This window comes from Passer domesticus, chromosome 16 (assembly GCF_036417665.1).
Source record: "Passer domesticus isolate bPasDom1 chromosome 16, bPasDom1.hap1, whole genome shotgun sequence".
NCBI lineage: Eukaryota > Metazoa > Chordata > Aves > Passeriformes > Passeridae > Passer > Passer domesticus.
In genome coordinates, this window is record NC_087489.1 from 4,784,365 (window position 1) to 4,802,317 (window position 17,953).

The following is a 17,953-nucleotide window of genomic DNA, read 5'->3' on the forward strand; positions in this document are numbered from 1 at the left end:
GATTTGAGCTCAGATAAGTGGGCTTGGGCCTCAGTCTTCCCACAGCTCCCCTGGACTCTGACTCCTCTTGTATCTCTGTACTGGATGCATCACTCCGGTTTTCTTCCTCTGTTAGTTCATCTTCGGAGTCAGATTCAGGTTCATCAGGAGATTCTTTCTCAATCTTTTCTGTGCTGGGCATCTGTGCTAGAAGAAGGTTAAAAAAGAACATGTAAAACACCTGTATGTGACTTTTTTCCCCATGGCTGCAAGACTTGCACATTCCAACTGGACAAGGAGCTGGACAAGGTTCCTCTGAACTTTTTCCAGCTGAAATAAAGGACTTTCAAACCAAACCAGACAATAAAAGGCCTTTACAAGTGTTTAATTTTAACTAATTATCTCTTAATCAGCAATTTTATTAAAGGAGAAGCTGAAGCACTACCTTTTCACTTGTGCTTGTTATAAACTAGCTTAGAGGAAGTGGATATGACGGAATTAGTCAGGAAGTTATTAAAAAGAGTACTTGTATTTTTATAACTGAGAAAAGCTTTAATGTTCCTCTTCTGTAAATATGCTGGTATGTAAAAATTTAGTGATGTGTCTAGTCTTACTGGTTAAAATGTAATTTAGAGCATTTTTGGAAACACTTGGAGGCCTGGTGCTAAGAGCAGTCATTACAGGCCAGAAATTGTCAATGTAAATGTAGCAAGAATAACCTGAAAAATCTCCTTCAAAACATCAAGAGAATCGCTCTGTCCAGACAAAAACCTGAGCACTCAACTGAAGTGTAAGGATGTGGCACAGCTATGTAAAATATATATTTTGTCACTGATTTTGAACTTCCTCAGCTGGGATTAGATTTTTTCTCCAGCATTAGAGCACAGTAGCAAGGCTTTATCCTCACAAGTGCAACAACAAACTTATTATTAGCCTAAACCAAAGCCTGTTATTGGTTGCTGACACGTTAAAAGAAAAAATTCAGGATGGATTGGAAAAAAACCTGGGAAAACACATAAATAAATGAAAGTGTATGTCTTACTCCCTTCAAAACTTTCTATCAGCCTCAGCATAAAAGAATTCCTTATGAGCTCCCCCAGTAAAACCCTCCATGCCTTTCCAAAAAGGAGAGGTGCAAGAGAACTGTGAGGCCAGAATTTAAAGTGTACAGATTTAGAGGATTAGGCTTGCTTTCTGGGAGATTTTTGAAATAGAAACCTACAAAAATTACTTGTCCTTTGTCCTTCTTAAATCAAATTACCACTGAGAAAAAGAGAGAGTGTAGGAAGGGTAAGGAGCAGCTTGGTTGTCTTATAAGCATTTTTAGCAGAAAAGCCTAATAATTTGTTTGGTTTTTCTGTATGCTACCACCAGTACCAACAAACCTTTAGCTGCCTGCAGTGACAAGTGGCATTAACCTAAAAATAGCCAGCAGAGAGCTCTAAAGAGGAAGATAACTTTATGCAGCAGCATTTTACCTGATCAACTGCCCACCTTACCTTCATTAAGCAGCAGCTGTAGCCAGATAATGGCGACGATCAGCAGCATTACAAAAGGCAAGCAGAACCAGAAGAAAAGCAGAGGAAAGGTCAGCTCGTTCACCAGAGGAACCAGGGGATACCTCATGGCTTGCTTCAGGTTACTCTAAGTTTAGAACAGCCCGACTGCTCCCCTTTCTAACCACCTTTTAATAACTCTCATTGCAGCGCTGGTGGTCACAAGAAAGGAGTGGTAAATCAGCAAAGGGGACAGCCCCGTGCTGGGGAGGGAGCAGCAGGGATTAATAGGGGATCAGAACAACTGAGAAAGGCCAAGCCAGTCAGACGTTTTCTTCAGCTGCTATTTAGAGGATAAATACAGGTTAGGAAGCTTTCCAGGCTTATGTTAAAACTGTAGTTATGGTTCTTGTCTTTGGATACAGGGGAGGTAACCAAGTGCTTTGGCCACTTTGAGACTGAGTAGCCAAGATTGCTCCTGAGAACAGAACAGATTCAAGCCTCCAGAGAGGTGTAGAGGATGAGCAGCTACAAGATTTTTCTCCTGGGCTTTTATTCAATGTAGAGCACAAGTATGTCCCATATAGACTCTATTTTTAGCCTATTCTGTATATCCTCATCTATTAGTTAATCCTTTAGGGAAATAAACCTTTACATTTTAATTGCCCTTCTGCCCCCCTTCCCTCCAAGAAAGGCAACTAGCACATTTCATAGGATGTGTGTCTATAAAAGCATTGCTTAGGAGTAAAGGAATTCAGCAGTGATCAAAGGAGGAACCTGATATGTGATTTGATAACTTGATATTCATCACACTGTGGATTTCTCCTTCAATAAAATAAAGCCATAATCTATTGCTTACCTCACAGAGAGTTGTTTGACTAGATTGTTTGTGTAGCTCTCAGGAGAAGAAAGCAGTAATGTAAATGCACGTTACAAATGATTGCCTGCATTTAATGTTCTTGCTCGTGAGCGTGTTTGTTTTTATGTAGTAACAGCCCCTTGAAATGAGCCTTTTAATCCCAAGATCTAAATGAACTCTGCAAATTCTTATTAATTCACATTAATAACACCTTAGCACGATAAAAGAAAGCTATTAGCCCTGCTTTGTGAATTGGGTAAACAAGTGAGAAAAGCCATTAAAGCCCTGAGCTTCAAGTATGCTCAATATTTGAGTCCCCATTTCACACAGTGGGGGTGGCAGGCTGGGGGCACCTCTGGAAATCAGGCTGTTGACAGTTTGTCTGCAGTGCTGAGAGGGATGGAAAGGAGCTGAAGCTGTGATCTGTTTAATTTTAATGATGAATTGTGTCTCAGTTATATCATGGGAAGCCCTTGGAGTCCACGCTGGCTGTCACTGAGCTGAGCCAGCCTGGGACATCCTTGTTGCCATGGCAGGATGGATCCCACCCTGGAACCCCATCTCCCCTGGGAAAGGGGGGTGAAATAAGGGGGAAAGGCCCTCCCCATTCCCTGCCTGGTGGCACAGGAGTGGCAGATGCCTGGCTGTGTCAGTGACCTCCTGGGCAAGTGGCACAGCCCAGGGCTGGGGGCTTTCATCTCCCCACAAGCCACAACCACTGGGGAGGTGTCCCAGCAAAATTTAAAGGGCTTGGGGGCCCTGTGTGAAGGGGAGCAGGGGTACAGCCCAGCCCCAGGATGACGGTGGTACCCACAAAATCGGATTTGTTAGCTGGTGTGCAGCAAGCCAATAACCACACACTTGAGAGGGACACTGTTTATTCCAGAGCTGCCCCAGCCTGGGTGCTCAGTGGTACTCCAGAAATCCAGCACACCCCCGTGGACTTTCCCTGCCATTATTTGTACAAAAATTCAGAGTTAGTGACTTTCCAAGCACAGCCCTGGTTAGGACTGCTTAGTAAATTCCATGCAAGTTACATCAGCCGAGCAGTTTCTGGGCATTCTCGGGGGAAGGGTCTTTTGTAGCATTATAATGAACATGTTCAGCTCTAGGACACCTGGACCTTGAGTATTTTGCCAAGTTAGCAATATATAGATAGAGATACATCAACATCTTCATTTGCTACATCCTTAAAGCTCGTTAGCTTCAGGATGCCCTTGACTAAGGGATGATCCTGCTGCCTGTTCCACTGACCAGGTCTCCTTTCTTGCTCATTAGGCTTGAAAACACACAAAGGTCTTGCCTCGAAGAACATCCCAATTTAAGATAACCTTGGCAGGTTCCACCCTGGGGGTGCTGGTGGACAGTGGCTGAACATGATCCAGCTGTGCCCAGGGCCCAACAAAGTCCATGGCACCCTGGCCCGTGTCAGGAACACTGTGGCCAGCAGGACCAGGAGAGTGATTCCTGCCCCGTGCTGGGCTCTGCAGAGGGTCACCTTGGCTCCTGTGCCCAGTTCTGGGCCCCTCAGCCCAGGCAGGACAATATCCAGGGCTGGGTGAGGCTCTGGTCAGTTGACATGGTTGCCTTAAGTCGTAGGTTGGACTCGATGATCTTGGAAGCATTTTCCAACCCAAATGATCTTGTAAGGGATGACAGCAGGTCGGAGCAGACGACTGTCCCCCTCTGCTCTGCTCTGCTCTGGTGAGGGCCACCTCAAACCAGCAGTGGTGTCAGCAGCACCACAGGGACACGGAGCTGCTGGAGCAGGTCACGAAGCTGCTGAGGGCACTGGAGCACCTCAGACAGCCGGAGAGCCGGGGCTGCTCAGCCTGGAGAGGAGAAGGCTGTGTGCAGACTCATGGCACATCTCCAGTGGGGGAAGGAGCTCCAGGGGAGCTGGGCAGTGACTCCTCCTCAGGAGCTGCAGGACAGGACAAGGGGGAATGGTACAAATTGAAAGAGGGGAAATTTAGGTTCAATATTAGGAAGAGATTTTTTTTAGTGTGAGGCCCTGGCACAGGGTGCCCAGAGAGGCTGTGGCTGCCCCTGGATCCCTGGCAGTGCCCAAGGCCAGGCTGGACAGGGCTTGGAGCACCCTGGGATGTGGAAGGTGCCATGGCAGCGACTGGAACGAGATCTTTTAAGGTCCATTCCATGATTCTGTGCTGTGGTGGCTGCTCCCTGTCCCACAGGTCAGATCTCCTCTTCTTGGCAGCACACAAAGGTCTCACATTACGGAGCACACCCATTTAACATTATCTCCATTATTCGAGACCCCGCGCCTCACAGCGGCGGCGCCCCGGAACCCCGGTGCGGGCCCGCGTTGCCGGCCGGACGCGGGCGGGAGGCGCGCCCGCCATGGCGGCGCCCGCGCGGGTGTTCGCGTTCCGGGACGCGCGCTGGGCCCCGGACCCGGTGCTGGAGCCGAGCGCGGCCGTGCGGAGCCCGCAGCCGGTGCCGCTCGTCATCGACAACGGCTCCTTCCAGACGCGGGCGGGATGGGCCTGCCCCGACCCCGCCGTGCCCGCCGAGCCGCTGCTGCGGTTCCGCTCGCTGGCGGCGCGGAGCCGCGGGGCCCGCGGCGGGGCCGGCGCAGAGACCCAGGTGGGGAACGACCTGGGCAGCCCCGAGCCCCTGCGCTGGCTGCTGCGCTCGCCCTTCGACCGCAACGTGCCCGTGCAGCTGGAGCTGCAGGAGCTGCTCCTCGACCACGTCTTCCAGCGCCTCGGCGTGCCCTCGCAGGTACGGCCGGGCCCGGCGCGTCCCCAGGTGGTTTGGGTCGGGAGGGACCGCGCTCCACCCGCTGCCCTGGGCATGGACAGCTTCCACTGCCGTGCAGCCTGGCCTTGGGCACTTCCAGGGATGGGGCAGCTGCAGCTTCCCTGGGCAGCCTGGGCCAGTGCCTCACCAGCCTCGCAGGGAGGAATCTTTTCTTAATTCCTCATCTACTCCCCTAAACTTACTGCTGGGTAATGCTCTTATTAGTAGTGTTTGCTGACCACTGCATGCCCAGCTGTCTTGAGAGTTGCTTCTCAGACCATGGAGCCCTTTACCTGCATGACAACACCAGTTTGAAAGCTTTACCCTGAGTGACATTAAACTTCCACTGCTTTTCACTCTCCTCATTGCATGGATTTTGGCTATTTACATTTTTAATAATTTATATGTGCCTTTAAAACCCCATTCTCTTCCACCATTATGAGTTTATTCTTTGGTTGAATTAACATTTACATCTTTTTTACCCTCTTAAACACTAGATATTATTTAACTTCCATGATTAATGCCCTGCACATAAACTGCTTTCTTGTGCCCATTTTGGAGGATTTTTTGCTGGTACTTAAAAGAAGAAGCAGAGATAACTAACCCTGGCTTTTCCCTTCATACCTTTATGACTGTTCTTTCCCCTTGTCTCTCCCAGGGCTGTGTGGATCACCCAATTGTTCTGACAGAAGCAGTTTGCAACCCTCTGTACTCAAGGCAAATGATGTCTGAGCTCCTCTTCGAATGCTACCAAGTGCCAAAGGTGTCCTATGGCGTGGACAGCCTGTACAGCTTTTACCACAACAGGAGGCAGAGCTGGCCCTGCAGTGGCTTGGTGATATCCTCAGGGTACCAGTGCACACACATTTTGCCAGTCTTAGAAGGCAGGTGAGTTCTGAGTGTCTGAAGTCTGGTGCAGCCACTGGCTTTTCAAGTGATGGAAATGCCTGTTCCTCCAGCCCTGCACTATGAACTCTTGGAGTAATTTATGACGAGTTAAAACCAGGTCTGCACACTTTGCTAAGTTGAGTTTTGAATTGAAGAAGCAGTGCAGCTCTTGTAGATGTTGTGTTTTGGTTTTTAGTTGTGCCCTGATGTGTACTTTCAGAGGGAGAGGGGATATGTGTCTCAGGTGAAACTGGGCATTAACAAACATAATTTAGGGTTTAAAGCAGCTTTGGGACAAAGGGAAGTGCTCTGTGTGTGAGAGTTCTGCAGTGCTGGAGGCTTTTATCATTTTGATTATTCATTTTTTTGCCTTTTTTTTTCCTCTTTTTTAATCCTTACTGCAGGAGATGGCTTTATTATACCTGGTAATAAATTTTCAAGGTTTACGCTTGTCCAACCACTAAATGTCACAAAGGTTAAAAAACCCCTTTTAGCACCACTACCCATCACTTCTGTTGTTAGAGCAGAACATCTCTATTTAACATTATTTAACAAATGTTAAATAATTTTGCTGTAGCCAAAATTATTTAACATTTGGGTTTTTTTTTAAAAGCAGAGCAGAGCCTTTCACAATAAAATAGTGAACACAGCAGTGATTTCACTGTTGCCTGAGAAAAGCAGGTGTGTTAGATTCTCTGATAGCTGAAATATTGAAATATCTATCTGTGCACGTTCATCAGCAGAAATCAAACACTCTGTGGGAAGCAGGCGCTGTGTTTGATTTGCTGTGAGTTCCCCCAGCGTGAGCTGTGTCTGTTTGCATTTTGAGGCTGGATGCCAAGAACTGCAAGCGCATTAACCTGGGCGGGTGCCAGGCTGCCGTGTACCTGCAGCGGCTGCTGCAGCTCAAGTACCCCGGGCACTTTGCAGCCATCACGCTGAGCCGCATGGAGGAGATCCTGCACGAGCACAGCTACATCGCCCAGGACTACCTGGAAGGTAACACCACCTCTAGTCACTGCCAGCTGGTGCTCACCCACTTTGGTGGTGGTGTTCACCCACCCATGTTGTTGTTCTTTAACATAATTCCCCACTAGCAATGTTTTTGGTTTGTCCTCTCTGCCCCTTGTTTTGAGCTCGGCTCGAATTCTTCCACAAATATTCAACTTCTGTTTTGCTTTCTTTGTGGTAATCTGCCTTACATTTAACAGCAGTTTAATATTTAAAATTAAGCCAGAAATAAAATTTAACTACTACTACAAAGAAAAAATCTGTATTGGTTCAGATTTCTCTGTGAATGAAAATTGTGATGTTTCATTTTAAATTTAAAAGAATTTAAAATGAGCTTTTTGTTTCCTTTATACGTCAACAAAACCTCTAAGTGGGTTAGGATTTCTGTGTTTAGTATCTGCTTTAAGGTTTCCTAAGTTGCACAGGACATTTCTCATAACTTTGTTTGAATTAAGGAAGTTTTAAAACTTCCATGGCAAATGTAATCTGAAGTAGTGCCTGAAGAGAGTGGTTTTTTTACATTTGTCACTTGTAAATGAGCCTTCCTTAGAAATGTGTGAGTGCTCTCCCTCCCCTTGGGCAGAGGGACTTCAGTGTGCACTTGCACTTTGTAGTACTTGGTGTTTCCTGGAGGTCAGAGCACTCAGAGCTGCCTGCACTGCGTGTGTGACCTGGAGGCAGCACTCAGAGGGGACAGCCAAGCTTGGGAGCAGCTGCCAAGAGGCGACAAAATGCTGTGCTTGCACTTTTTTTGCCTTCTTTCCTCACCTTTCATCCTTCACACAAGGTGCGCACAACACACAAACCATCGTTTTGAGCTGCCAGAACAAAAAGTTATTTTGCTTTCCAAATGGCCAGAGCTGCAGAAGTGGCGGTGCCCAGAGTACTACGAGAACAACGTGCACAAGATGCAGCTGCCTTTCTCCAACAAGCTGCTGGGCAGCACGGTGGCCTCTGAGGAGAAGCAGGAGAAGAGGCAGCAGCAGCTGCGGCGGCTGCAGGAGCTGAACGCGCGGCGCCGGGAGGAAAAGCTGCAGCTGGACCAGGAGAGGCTGGACAGGTTGCTGTATGTGCAGGTAATGCAGGCAGAGTTGCAGTGTGCTGTCTTGGGAGGAGGGCAGGCTGCCCTCAGGGCTCTAGCAGAAGGTCACACACCATGGTAAAGAAGCTGTGACTGTCGTGGGTGTTCCCTGATAGGAGCTTGCCAAGGTTAGTTGTGAGTTAATAGAGATTATTGATGCAGGGGATGTTCTCAGTTTCTGAACAGCACTTCTGGGAACTACTTCAAATGCTGTCAGAGTGTGCACATCATCGTCTCTAGTCATGCAAGCAGAGTATCTGTACATCGCTGCTGACTGCTGTTGCCCTGTCGTGTTCATCACAGCTTACTCTGATCTGTCCACAGGAACTTTTAGAAGATGGTCAGATGGATCAGTTCCACAAAGCTCTGGTGGAGCTGAACATGGACTCTGCAGAAGAGCTTCAGTCTTACATCAACAAATTGAGTCTGTCTGTTGAACAAACAAAGCAAAAAATCCTACAGTCAGAAGTCAATATTGAAGTGGATGTTGTGGACAGCAAGCCAGAGGTAGGATGTTTTCACCAAGATAATGCTTATTTTATCTCTGAATGAATTAAACTTCTGTGCTTGAAAATGTGTCCCTTTAGACTTCTATTGGTGAGCTAAGTTTTTTCTTTAACACATTGCAAGTCATTATTAAGTTGGCAACTGCTTCTCTCTTTTCAGAGAGTGTCCTGGGACAACCATCCTTAATCTTCAGTAGTTTTCTATTAAATATACAGAGGAGATAAAGATAGAACCCATCCATCTTTTTGTTTAAAAAAGTATTTGTTTTCCTTTTTATTCTTCCCCTTCAGGTGCAAAGAAGTTAAATGGTAAAGAACCAACCCTGCCTTCATTGTAGCCGTCTATTTTTGGTGCATTTAAGCAGCATGTTCTGTTTTGGTTCCTTAATGAAAGATTAATTGCTACACTTGGTTACTGGAGTTGTCTTGAAGATGAGGAGCTCCTTGTCTGCTTTGCCAGACTAACACAGGCCCAGCACACAGCAGCTGCTGCCAGGAGGTGCTCTAAGGCTGCTTGTGCATGTGCTTTTAATTGCCTTTCAAGTCACATAAGATACAACTTTTTTAGCTTTTTCAGCCTCTGTTCAGGGAGAAGGTAGAGGGAAAAACAGAAAATGAAGCATAGAGGGGAGATCCTAATTTAGGTTTCCCAGAGAAGCTGTGGCTGGCCCATCCCTGGAAGTGTTCAAGGGCAGCTTGGAGCAGCCTGGTCTCGTGGAAGGTGTCCCTGCCCATGGCAGGGGGTGGAACTGGATGAGCTTTTCAGGTCCTTTCCAACCCAAACCATTCCATAATTCTATGGTTATCAGTGCAAGAATCAGAATGATTCTGCTTCAACAAAATTCAGGGAGATGATGGGCTTATCATTGTGGTGAAGAATCTTTCTGCCTTCTGTATAAAGAAGATACTCTAGAAAAAAGAGAATTGAAAGATTAGCAGTTACCTGTGATTTTTCTCAGTGACTGTACCTAAATTCCAACATCTCCCACACCCCTGCTGTTTGCTGGGTGCAATCTCAGACCTCAGAATGAATCCAGAAGCTTTGTTACTTGGTCTGTGCATTGAGAGAGCACTTAGAATTATCACAAAATCCTTTTGTAAGACCAGATATTCAGCTGAGTTCTCTGTATCTTTCTGGTTTTGTCCTTTTCCTTTTTTTAGAAGATAAAAAATGAAATTGATTTAACAGGACTTGATGAGACTACATTTTTTGCTGTAACAATGAACACTTCTAAACTTCAGTTTGATTGATTGAATTGGTTAAGTAGATATAAAATGGATGCTTAAGAATGTTTGACGGACTTAATTTTATCTTATCCTGGCATTGCAACAAATGTTTCAAGTTTAAAATAACCAAGACAAATATTTAGCTACAAAATCCCAGAGGTAACATTGTAACACAAAAAAATGAAGATAATTAAAAACAGTGCCTTCCTCACAACAGGAGTCTTGTAGGATTTTGAGCGATGCTTTTCATTAGGGCAGAGCTTCATTTCTGTGTGAAATAAAAGGGGATTTGGTGCATCCTGTGAGCAAATACTAGACAGTTGAAACTTTTCAAAAATTGTGTGGTGCCTTTGTAGCTAGCAAATATTTGTTTTCCAGTCCCACACAAGCAAAATAGGGAATTTAATGGTAATTATAGAGCAGTTTAGAGGTGTTGGAAGGGTACCAGGTTTTAACCAATATAAAAAGCTATTTTACTAAGTTTTAACATGCTGTTATGCTTAGGGACATGGCTGCCTGGGATCCTGGCACTCAGCCTGGTGACTGAGGCCTGCATTTCTGAGCTGGCATTGGGATAAATTTATTGGAAGTGTTTGATTTTTGTGCTTTGTGTGAATGTCTGTATTTCTATTTCCTGGGCGTATTTGCTTTCAGGCATGTTAAAGAGTTGAGATTTGAGGAGCCTGAGTTTTCCAGCCATGTCACCAGAACTGAAATCACACCTGAGCTAAGCTACCATAACTTCTTCTGTTTCCAGACTCCTGACTTGGATCCACTGGGCAGTGAACAGTCCCTGGAGGATGTGGAAAGTATTAATGAGTTTGAGCCTTTATTTGCTGAGGAGCAGCCTGAAGTTGAGAAGCCAGTTGCTGCAGTGCAGGTTTGGTTTCTGTATTTACACCTTGTGCCAGGGCTTTGCATCCCAGCTGTCCAGCCAGTCTGCTGACATTTCTCCTCATGCAAACATGGTTTGCCTGCTCTAAGAGATGCCTAAACTACCTGAACAGGACATGAAGAGAGAAATCCTGGCAATCTTAGCTGGTGGTTTAGGATGAGAATTCCCTCTTGGCTCACTCTGCAGGCAGTGCCTGGTGTAACAGTGCTGTGTTATTAAGGGAAAAAAGTTCAGCTCAAGTGTTTTTGTCTGTGATCCATAGCCTGATATCCCAGTGGACACAGCTTTCCACTTGTGAGGTTGAGCCTTAGGATTAAGTGGCTCCAAGCAGAATAAATTATAGGAAAAGTCCAGCTTCTCTGAACTTTTGGAACCTTTAGCATAGTGCTGTTTCTCTGTGGGAGCATTACTATTTAGGTTTTTGTACAGAATGGTTAGGAAACATTGCTTATTGAAGAATATTATAGAATATTATTGTTCTTTAACATAATTCCCCACTACTTCTCAATGTTTTTAAAGCCCGTGTTTAACCTGGCAGAGTACCACCAGCTTTTCCTTGGCACTGAAAGAATCAGGGCTCCAGAGATTGTCTTCCAGCCCTCCCTGATAGGAGAGGACCAGGCTGGGATAGCAGAAACCATGCAGTACGTCCTTGAGAGGTGAGTTTACAGAACTGTTTACTTCAAACTAGCTATTCTTCATTTGATACCAGCTTTTGAAATGCTGGGGGTTTAGCAATAATTTGTGAAAATATGTTGAATAGTTCTTTTTGGTGGGGTCAAGCATTGCAGGTTAGACATGTCTTCCTGAAAGCCACATGTAACTCTGCTTGTTTTAAGTCAGTGAGTCTACAAAGTTTTTTCATCTATAACCCCATCAATGATAAATTTTTGAGCACACACCTCCAATATATGTGTATTTGTAAGTTACAGCTACTACTAAACTATTGTGAACATTTTAAAACATACACAAAAAACCAGAAATTAAAAAAGAATGAGATCAAGGGGAAATAAACACTATTTAAATGTATTTATCAATTTTTCTTCCCGCACCCCACTGAGTTGTTTTGCACAGACCTCACTTTAGAGATCCCTGGTCCAACTCATTATTGAGGGAAACAACAAACACTTGCAACAGTGAGCTGGCAGTCTCTGGTTTTGGGAGACCAAAATCAGGGGTAGCAATTTAAAGTTAAGGTACAGGCATGCCTGCTGGACATTTCCAGACAAATTAGCATTGATGAAATGTCCCCCCTGAACTGTATGAACATAGGAGATCACATTTTCTGAGAGGTAAGAATTCCAGCCCCAGAAGGAAATCCAGTTGATGATTTATGGGGTACTGAGTGCTTTCAGATTTTTTCTGCCACCCCCTTAATTTCCAGCAAACAAAGAAAGTTTTTGGTGCTGGGAAAATGAAGTTTCTCAAAGTGAATCCTGGGACAAGGTACCAGTATTCCCCACAACTGTTCCAGTTTGTAGGGCAGAGGTCCTTGAGAAAAGCTGAAGCTGTTCTTATTCTTCACAGGTATTCAAAGGAACAACAGGCTATCCTTGTCCAGAATGTTTTCCTCACGGGTGGAAATACGATGTACCCTGGACTGAAAGCCAGAATCCAGAAGGAACTCCTGGAAATGAGGCCATTCCAGTCATCCTTTCAGGTGTGTGTATTGCCAGGGTGTTTATGTGAGCAGCCTGTTCTGCTGTGTTCACATGGAATTGGGTGAGGTGAGAGCAGAGGTACTTAGAGTATGGGCATAGAGGGGATTTTAGGGCAGGGCTCTGCCAACAGCTTTTTGACCTGAGAAGGTGCAGGTTAAGCAAAGATTCAGTTGCTCTTTGTGAAGACAGCATAGTGAGCAGGGAAAAGGAAAGTCTGCATGCACACAAAAGCATGTTTGGCTGGAAATTTGCAAATTGATTGCTTAGGAATTGATAACAAGGTGAAAACACACTTGAACCCATTGTTAACATGACTCTTTCTGAGCGACACTGAGTAATCAGCTCAAATTTCTGAAATTCAGTTATGTGTCATATACCATTGTAACCAGGCTAAAAAGGGCTTCCCTTTCCTGTGCTGAATTGACATTGTTGTTCTGTTTTCCTTCCATCCAGGTTAGCCTTGCTTCCAGCCCTGTCCTGGATGCCTGGTATGGGGCTAGGGACTGGGCAGTGGAGCACATGAACAGTGAGGAAGGCTGGATCAGCAGGAAGGACTATGAGGAGAAAGGGGGGGAGTACCTCAAGGAACACTGTGCCTCCAACGTCTACGTTCCCATCCGCCTTCCCAAGCAGGCCCCACGGGCAGCAGAGGCTCCCAGCAGAGCCTCGGGCACAGGGAATCCTGGTGAGCAGGCATAGCCCTGTCCTTGGCACTGCAGGGAAGAGTTCCTGTGCAGCAGGGCAGAGCCTCGCTGCCTGCTGAGGTCCCATCAGGTCCTTGGCCCAGGAGGACGGGACACGCTGGCATAGTTCAGTGCTGCTCACACACAGCAGCTCGTGGAGAGGAAAACTCCCTCTTAGAGACTGTCATAGTAAGGCTCAGGGGTTTTGGAGAGTGTGTGTTTTACACTTTTTAAGGTGTAATGAAATGTCCTGGTTTTATGTGGTTTTTGTTGCAGCTGGGCTGTAGCAAGGCAGGCAGCCCAGCAGGTGTCCCCCTTGCCCGTGTCACAATCGTGTGTCGGGACATGTCGGGCAGGCCGTGCTGCAGGACACCAGCGGGGCTGAGCTCAGCCCTGCCTCCCGAGGGCTGTGTTCCATCTCCTTCCTGCTAAACCAGCCCCAAATAACCAGGGGCACTTCTTGTCTCCGTCGATGTCAGAGATAGCCATGTTGTGGCTGAAACTGGAGAGCTGGGCACAGACAGACACAACCCTCCACAAAGCACAGTCCAGAGGCACTGCCCAGCCTGCTGCTGCCCTTGAGTGGTTCTGCAGGCTGAGCAGGGCAGCTCTTTGATGGGACTTCTTGATCAAAAGTTGTTGTAGCAATAAAGCAAAGTTTTTTGCTTTACCACTTACTTACGTGTTTCAGTGATTTCACCTCTTTAGAGCTATGAGGATGGATTTGATTGGTTGTACCTTGCTTCAAAACAGGTTTGCAGCCAGGCCCCTGTCCTGCAGTACAGTGTTCCAGCTTAAATTTGGGGATTCAGCTGTTCCATTCTTTCCCAAAAGAATAATCCATACAGAATGCTGAACTCAAATCTAAGGAAACTGCACCACTTTGGCAAAAGCTGGAAAAGGCAGGGTAGTGGGGAAAATATCCAGACTGTAACTGATATGAAGAAGGTGTAGAGGTGGTGTTTGGTGTCCCCAAGGGCTGCAGAGCATCAAGGTAAGTTGTCATCTGGCAGATTCAAAGCAAAGAACATGAGGAACTTGCTTGTGCTGAAGTTGGTTGCCATAGGGTGAGATTTTTGAATTCAAAAGTATTACCAAGATTTACATTTTTTTAATAAAAGATAAATTTGTGGGCAAATGTTGAGGTCTCAGCTGTGCACTGAGTGTCCTTCAGAGAGCCTGTGAGGAAGGGCTGTTGCAGACCTGCTCTCACACAGCTCCTTGGCACCCAGCACTGGCCAGTCCCAGGTGGGATGCTGCTCTTGGTGGCCTCTGCCTGCTCCTCACAGGCTGTCGGGCAGGGCAGGAGGAGGGAGCTGGCTGCCTCCAGGTGACCTCAAGTTTGGATTATTGATCCTACCCCTGGCTGCCTGGAGGCAGTTTTTAGGACAATTAAGGGAATTCTGTGGGTGGTAAAGAATGTGGAAAAACATGCTGTGCTGAAACCAGCCAAGTTACACCTGAAGATGACTTTTCTGATCTCAGTGACCTGGAGTCAATGATGTCCCATTGCTGTTTGACCCCTCTCTGACCCATCTTTAGCTTTACTTTAGGCAGAGGGACTACCCAAGGTATGGAAATAGTTCTGATACTTGGTGTTGCCTGCTAAATAGATAAGTGTGTTGTGCACAAAACAGTAATAGAATGAGGGCCTGAAAGGGTATCATGATTATATGACTTCTAAATCTGTGGCCAAATCGTGCCAGCCACTTCTCTTTCATTAATTCAAAGCAGAGCTGTCTAATTCTGCCAAGAGGTGCCAGAGCAGCTGCTTAAAAAGCTTTAAGGAAGCATAATTTTATAATCCTCTGAATATTAGCTGTTGATTTGTTACTTTGTGCCACAGTAAGCTGAGTAACTGATGAACTTGGACTAGGTGATCACTGTCACAGGCTGCTCTGAGTGTGCTGGTGGCCACTCAGGTGCTTGGAGCAGCACCATGAAAATCATGAATTGCAGAATGGGATGAATTTTAGCCATTTCAGTTCAGTTCCCTGGTAGTGACTTGCTGTGGTGCTACCTGAGCATTGGAGAGAAATGGAAGGAGTGTGAGGGCAGGAGGACACAACAGTGTAATTTCAAACAGTAGTGTTGGAGTCCTTGTGGAGCTTCACCATTGTGACATTTGTGGCAAGGTTTTCTCATCCCCCTATGCAGGAGAATTTGGTTGTTTTCCATGTGAGTGGCACAGGGCTCTCCAAACCCACAAGGGGCTTGGGCTGTCTCCTGTCATTGGTTTATGCCCCTGAGAATGGAACAGGCCAAAAGACACCTGCTAGGCCTCTTTTTAATGGGACTTTTGGTTGTGTGAGGAGCAGTAGGAGGAAAAATAATCCTGCTGTGGAGTGGAATCTCAAAGTGCTGCTGTGAGAGCCTTTGGCAAGCGATGGCAGGGCTGCTGTTGAGAGAACCTCTGTGCCAGCAGTCTCAGAATCATTGCTGTGCTTATCCTGGCAGTGTCCTCCAAGCTGGCCCAGGGCAATTGCCAGGTCTCAGATGGTCAAATGGTTCCCATTTGGTCCTTGGTAAATTAAGTTCAAAGCAACCTGTAACCTGGTTATGCAATTCAGTTATGCCCTAATTCAGGTCAAAGAGTACGACAGTACAATTTCACAGCAGTCCTGAGTTTGGTCTATTTAAAAGAGAGCTCAAACTGGGTCCCACCTTTCACAGGGTCCCTAAGATCTGCTCTGGGTGGAAACACCACGTCAGTGAGCAGCCCTGGAGACCGAACATCCATCACGTGTCCCATGTCCCAGATTTCCTTTGGAGCTGCCGACGAGCCTCGCTTTGGGGCTTCAGGGCTTCTTATGCTTCCTGTGCCACAGCAACTTCAAACATGTTCTTTGCTAAATCTCTGCTAGGACACCAAGATTAGAACTCTCTGCTCCAGTTATTAATCTCTGGAATACTTAATGTGCTGTGTAAGACAGCATCTCGGAAGAAAGAGAAGATGCCCGTGGAGTGTCACTTAAAATTTAGGATTATCCCTCCAGAGAAAGCCCACAGTGATCCTCTGGCAGTCAGTCATAAACCACAAGTTTTGAAGCTTGTGTGGGATGGAGGAGAATGCTGTAATGGATTTAACATTATCCCCAAAGTCATATGGTGGGATTTCCAGCCGATGGTTGGGAATGCCAGGCACAAGCAGCTGTGCTGCTCCCCACTGCTCACTCCCACTGCTCTGTGCTGGGAGAGAGCTGCTCCCTGAGCATCAGCTGCAGCAGAATTTGGGTGTAAATGGCTCAGACCCTGAGCATGGTTTGCCAAGAGATTTTCAGGCTTCTTTCATTCCTTTTCAGGCACTCAGCTTCCTGTGTGTAGTTGACAAACACCTTTTTCCCCTCCTTGTTCACACGATTTCAGCCCTCATGTTAGCAAGATGTCATAGTTTCAAGGGATTTTTTGTTGTTGTTTATTTTTAAGTCATATTTCTTTTTTTACACCCTTTGGGGTATTTTCTCTCTTTCTGAGCAGCGGACTTGGTTCCTATTTCCTAATGCAGCAGAGGCCATGATGAAAGAATCATTTTCATGCATCCAGCTCATAGCAGTGTTTGCTGGTGACAATTCACAGCCGCTGCTCTGCCCTCAGTTCTGTCTCAGCAGAGCCAGCCTGAGAGTGGTGCTGGCTGAGGCTTTCACAGAGTGCACAACTCCTCTGGGGAAGGAGGGAGGTCAAGTAAAATCATGGAGACTTGGTCCATCTGTGCTGAATGCACAGTGTGCCAAGTGGAAAAATCTTCAAGCCACTCATTTCCTGAAGCCAGCAAAAGTCTCAGGTACAGTGAGAATCACTCTGTGCAGGTATACTTTTATTTTTAAGCAATTGCTGTTCCCCACTATCAGAGTATGAATCAAGCTGGATTTATGGTCTGACTGAGAAACTTTTGTGCTCTTAAAATTCCTGGGTTTAGTCAGGACAGTATTTTTTTTAGCTTTTAAATTATTTCAGAACCGAGAAGTACGAAACAGCTTCTTCCTTCTTCTGACAGGAGGTGAATATGCAGTGTTGATGGGGAAAGCATTTCTATGTTGTCAGTGATGTTCTGTGAAGGCATCCAAGTTCCTGCACTTCCAGTAGTCAGGCTGTTACATCAGGAGGAAGCTTGTCCCCAGGGAATCTTGTGGCAGGTCTGCCTGGATAAATGAGCATCAGAACTTGCAAGGGAAAAGTGTGGCTTTGTTCAAACCTATGTCAAATGAATTCCAGAGGAGAGAGACCTTTGGAAAGCTCCTCTTGTTTGAGCTTTTTGGGAATATAGTGGGTGATAGAGTATTGGATAGCAGGGAGAGCACAGGGCATTGGGTGCCTTCCTCATTTAGGGGAAGGGCAAGGATGCATCGTGGACCTCTGGGTGGGAGAAGGATTGAGGGATGATGGCAACTTGCAGCCCCCAAAGGACTGTGGTGACACAGTGCCCAGGAGGGTTGGGAGGCTGTTGGCTGCAGCAGAGGCTGATTTTCCTCCTCTCTAAACAATCACCCCGTTTCTGCAGCTCTCCTGGAGCACACTCCCTGCTCCTAAATGGCTCCTCATGCCAAGTGCAAAAAATGTCCTGTACATCCTGGGAGGCTGGGCACTCACTGCCTTGTCTGAGCTTGCTTGGTAACAAGTTCCAGTCTGTGCAAACAGTTTTTGGGTAGTCTTATCTTTCCACTAAACATTTTGATGTGGATGTTTTGTTCTTCGGGGTGTTTTCATCCCCTTCAAAGGAGAACACTAATGGGTAAAACTGTCCTGCCTCACTGACACTTGTTCTGCACCTGAACAGCAGCCCCAGATGAGGAGCAGTCCTGTTGGTCTGATCTTCCTGCTCTGCTTTGAGGGGTCTACAGGGCTTCCCCACAACACTTTAGAAATAACTCAGTCCCTGCTAGAATGCAAAAAAGTCCCCTGTGGTA

The 17,953-nt window shown here is 46.3% G+C and overlaps 1 protein-coding gene across 1 annotated transcript; it reads left to right on the plus strand.

Annotated features, from left to right (window-relative positions):
* The first annotated feature begins 4,674 nt into the window (after nt 1–4,674).
* Nucleotides 4,675–13,724, plus strand: ACTR5 (actin related protein 5). Its single transcript, XM_064391424.1, has 9 exons — nt 4,675–5,079; nt 5,756–5,985; nt 6,815–6,984; nt 7,855–8,072; nt 8,402–8,584; nt 10,568–10,690; nt 11,225–11,364; nt 12,233–12,365; nt 12,820–13,724. Exons 1-9 carry the CDS (start codon nt 4,696–4,698, stop codon nt 13,063–13,065), a joined length of 1,827 nt encoding a protein of 608 aa, XP_064247494.1. The 5' UTR covers nt 4,675–4,695; the 3' UTR covers nt 13,066–13,724.
* Nucleotides 13,725–17,953: the final 4,229 nt, after the last annotated feature.